Source organism: Octopus bimaculoides, chromosome 7 (genome assembly GCF_001194135.2).
Source record: "Octopus bimaculoides isolate UCB-OBI-ISO-001 chromosome 7, ASM119413v2, whole genome shotgun sequence".
Classification (NCBI taxonomy): Eukaryota; Metazoa; Mollusca; class Cephalopoda; order Octopoda; family Octopodidae; genus Octopus; species Octopus bimaculoides.
In genome coordinates this window covers 36,813,008-36,817,941 of record NC_068987.1, presented here as the reverse complement: position 1 = coordinate 36,817,941, position 4,934 = coordinate 36,813,008, and the positions used below count along the sequence as shown (strand labels likewise).

The 4,934-nt window shown below is 39.8% G+C and overlaps 1 protein-coding gene across 3 annotated transcripts in view; it reads left to right on the top strand.

Moving 5' to 3' along the window:
• LOC106874046 (uncharacterized) overlaps nucleotides 1-4,934 on the top strand; it is a 163,309-nt gene that overhangs the window by 51,786 nt on the left and 106,589 nt on the right. For all 3 annotated transcript variants that reach the window (XM_052969498.1, XM_052969500.1, XM_052969501.1), the window contains exon 5: nucleotides 1,630-1,688. In XM_052969498.1, coding sequence (XP_052825458.1) covers nucleotides 1,630-1,688 — 59 coding nt within the window. The remainder of the gene's footprint in view (nucleotides 1-1,629; nucleotides 1,689-4,934) is intronic.

Here is a 4,934-nt window from a genome sequence, read left to right as displayed (position 1 = left end):
AACAAAAGACGAAGACAGGTGGTGTAGACAACAAACAGATGTATTAGTTTAACGCTCGAGAAGGGAAAAAGTCTTTAACGTTTCAAGCATACGCTCTTCCACAGAAAGGAACACAGAAAGAAACAAGGAGAGAAAATAAAGAATATGTAGTGGCTAGCGATCCATCATGGCGAATTCCGGACAGAGGGATCACACAGGAGAGCTAGGAAGAAGGGGAAATAATAAAGTAGTGGTGATCCAAAAATGAAGGTGCGCGTGCGTGTGTATAAGACAGCATGTATGTGCGTGTGGAAGAGGACTGGTAACCTTGACGTGTGCGTGTGTGTATGTGTAGGTGTGTGGATGTCGAGCTGGGAAGTGGTCAGAGCTAGTGTGTGCGTGGTGATGTGATGTGATGTGGTGTTGTGTGGTATGGTGGTGAATGGTGTAATGGTGTGTGGTGTGATGGTGTTGGGATGTGGGGGAAGCGAGAGTGGGGAAAGCAAGGGTGGGGTGTGAGTTAGGCTGAAGGTGGGGGTAGAGGTGGGGTATGTAGGGGAGGGTTAAACGAAGAGGGGACAAACAAAGGGATAAAGTCGATTACATCGACTCCAGTGCATAACTGGTACTTATTTAATCGATCCTGAAAGGATGAAAGATAAAGCCGACCTCGGCGGAATTTGAACACAGAACGTAATGGCAGACGAAATACCGGTAAGCATTTCGCCCGCCTTTGTATATATATATATATATATATATACTTAGATACTTAGATAGGTTTCGGCCACATTGGCCCTGGCCATAGCTAACTTAATAGCTCCACCTGGAAAATACATTTAATAATGTATTTTTGTACAGTTATTTCTAGGCACCTTGCCCATTCGATTAAAGAGTTGTTGTTTTCAGCAGTATATCCGGGTGTAGGTGGTTTATCTAGGATTTGTTGGAGATATTCATCCATGACCTTTTTGAAGGTTATGAAATCTTTTTCCTCCTTTTTATAATTTGGAATGATGTTAAAAGAGCAGGTCCAGTTGGGGAGAAGTAGTTCTGTCTTAGTGCATGATTTCTGTAGAGGATGCATGGGACGGGGACCAAGCCTTGGGTGGATTTTTAAAAGTGATACCGATATCATACGGGCAATACTGTCGGAACAATTTCCACATGATACAAATAATAAAGCGCTCTCGGCGGTGCTGGAAAGAATACAGTTTGAGATTCCCGAGTCGATCCCAGTAATTAAGACCAGACATGCCATTAATTTCTTTTGTAATTGATCTCTTTGGTGCTTCAAGATTTTTAATATTCTGGCTCGTGTAGGGAGACCATAGCAGACAACAGTATTCAAGGTGAGGGTAGACAACATTCACACTTATAATCATATAATATAGCGACATCCATACGCAAACTGTAATATGAGATACATCTATGTTCCGCATTGATATTTTCCTAGTGAAAACTTGCACAATCTCTTTACTCAGTTCTTGCGGAAAGAATCCCACTCTCGAATTCTCCTTTCGGATAAGTTTTCTGTAGATATCAACCTACACATGCTCAAATTTAGTATCATAACATCGACTAGTCGACAAGAACATTGTGACTTAAAAAAATATGATGTCATCTCATTTCATCTATGATTTGCTGTTTCAGATTTTATACCGACTGACTCCTATCAATTCCAGAAAACTCTGTCATGTCACGAATCTCACGTAAGTATCCGCAATAATGCAATTATTCCCATGTTTAAATATCTACATACACTCACACGCACATACACACGCTCGCCCGCCCGCGCGCACACACGCACGGTTGCTTCATTGCAAAACAGCCATATATGCCCAAAATATGTAAATGAATACTCTTTTACTCTTTTACTTGTTTCAGTCTTTTGACTGTGGCCATGCTGGAGCACCGCCTTTAGTCGAGCAAATCAACCCCAGGACTTATTCTTTGGAAGCCTAGTATTTATTCTATCGGTGTCTTTTGCCGAACCGCTAAGTTACGGGGACATAAACACACCAGCATCGGTTGTCAAGCGATGTTGGAAGGACAAACACAAACATACAAACACATACACACATACATATATATATATATACATATATACGACAGGCTTCTTTCAGTTTCCGTCTACCAAATCCACTCACAAGGCTTTGGTCGGCCCGAGGCTATAGTAGAAGACACTTGCCCAAGATGCCACACAGTGGGACTGAACCCTGGACTGAACTGCTTATGAATTAACTTGCATGAACTGAGCATATATTTTTGCACAAGAGGTTCAAGGGTGGTAAAGAGAGGTAAGAAACTATATAAGATGTGAAAGGAAGAGGGACGTCAAAACATCTGAGCTGGTCTATAAAAGCAATAAGCATGTCGTAAAAAAAAAAAACGATAAGCGTATAGTTTGAAGTTGGTGTAGCAATTGTAGATAGAATTATTCATGAAGATCTGAACATGCGTATAATTTTTTCCCAGAGGGCTCAGTGACGAATAGAGGAAAAATGCGTTGGTCACTGTAGGGAGATAGTTGAGCTTGTTACCTATAATCCAAATGTACTTTGGTCTCTGGTAACTTCTGACGAAAGCTGGATCTACTGTTATGACTCAAAGCTCAAGAGACTGAATGCTCATTGGAAGCCCCCTGGATTCTCAAGACCTAAGAAGACTAGGTAAAGCATTGAAGCTCATGATGATCCTTTTTTTTCGACAGCAAAGCATCACGTACATCAAGTGTATTTCCTCTCTACTTTGTGCAGGTTTTGAGACAGTTCAGGAAGAGACATCGTCACAAAAGCCCAGTGCTATACTACTCAGGTCAGTGGTACCTGCACGAAGACAATGCACAAAGCCACAGTTCCTCCATGTTAACCAAGTAATTGATAGAGATGGGTATCAAAATTGTCCCTCATTCTCCCTACAATCCTGGCCTTGTACCCTGTGATTTTGATTGCTTCCCAAGTTGAAAGAAAAACTCAGGAGTTGCCATTTGAAAATATTGAGAAGATAAAGGCGTCTGTGAGAAGGGTCGTGGACACCTTCACTTTGACGGACTTCCATGGGACCTTCACAAAGGGGCTGGAGCTCTACAACAAGGGCATTAAAGTCAGAGGATCCTACTTTGAAGGAGATTAAAGTTTTGTACTTCTTTGAAATTAATAAATGTCTCCCTTGAAAATGTTTCAAACTTTCTGAAATACACCTTATAAATAATTGCCGAAACATTTTGATATTTCGTGTCACTTTTAAATATTCCATATTTTGGTTTATGTTGTACACTGAAGGTTCAATTTATCCGATTATTCAAGTTACATACACATATGGTCATAGCAATGACTACTGCTACCTGAGTCGTCGTGCACTTTGACAGATTAGATATCTCGCTTAGATAAATTAAAATGTAATTCTTTGGTTCTTATGTCTACAATCTACCTATATATGTCAATGTATATATACATGTACATACATACCTATATGTTTCTCTCAGTATCTCTCTCTATCCTCCTTACATAAACACATATATGATATATTTATGCATATCTTGTATCTTTTACTTGGTTCAGTCACTAGATTGCGGTCACGCTGGGGCACCGCCTTGAAGAATTTTAGTCGAATTATTGACCCTAGTACTTATTTTCTTTTTAAACCTGGCGCTTATCTTATCGGTCTCTTTCGCCGAACCGCTAAATTATGGGAACGTAAGCGCACCAACACTGGTTGTCAAATGATGGAGGGGGACAAACATCGAACTTCTGAAGCAGGTGTTCGCAAAAAGCCAGAGGAAGTCCCTCCGGAGGACTGCACTGGAAGCATTAACAAAGTTCGATTCAGCCGATGCTTCGGAGAGTGATAAAGCTCTACCCATACCGACTTCAGGTTGTTCTTCAAGCGGAAGATTTTGATGCTCGTGTGGAAATGTGTGAATCATTCCTCCACCATTACTAAAACGACTCTCAGTTCTTGGAAAACTATTGGTTCAGCGATGAGTCTATCTTTCATCTCTCTGGTGGGTAAACCCACACAATAGTCAAATTTAGGGAAAATCAAAACCAGCAGAAATTCTCGAACATGAAAGAGACTCTCTGAAGCTGGTGGTATGGTGTGCCATGGGCTAGGGAATGATACACTTACAAAAACTGCAAAGTCTAAGGTGTCAAATGCTGATGGCGTCACGTCTCTCCGAATGATACCTGAAACGAAATAGGAAATAGAAAGTGTATAGTGACTTTTGGGATACCTTATATATATATATATGTAAAAGCATATCTGTATAATATATACGAGTGTGTGTATCTGTGTATATGTGTGTGTCTCTGTACTGTAGTCGTTCTAATGCAATACATTATCTAGTCGGTCATCTTTCAATTAACATATACACGAATATTTTCTAACAACGACCGACACCAGCCGGCGGGGAGGAGATATTTTCGAAACTGGAATATCTTCTTGTATTCTCAACAATATTGCTACATACACATCAGATCATAATAGAATGCAACACTGTTCGTGAAAGTATTTCTCGTTATACAGACCTTCTTGATTACTTCATAAAATTTCTATTAAATTACCTCGAATATTAATTGAATAATTACGATGTGTTTGGCGAGGCTTATAACAAGAAATAATTGATTTCGAACATAAAAGTCTCCTCGTTCGGGGGGTCATTATTGAATCGTTTGATTTTCTCTTGTGCATCTCTAAATTGCTACGATTAGATTTTAGCCTTAAATATCTCACATTCTGAACAGAATGCACGGAATTAGACTGGTTTATAAATGAATATAATAAATTGAATTTCGAATACGTTCACCTCGAAATATGATCATTAAATTCATGTACACACACACACACACACACACACACACACACACACACACACACACACACACACACACACCAAAGATATAATTGTATGCATGTTTATGTGCAAGCGTATGTGAATGTGTGTAGATTTTTGT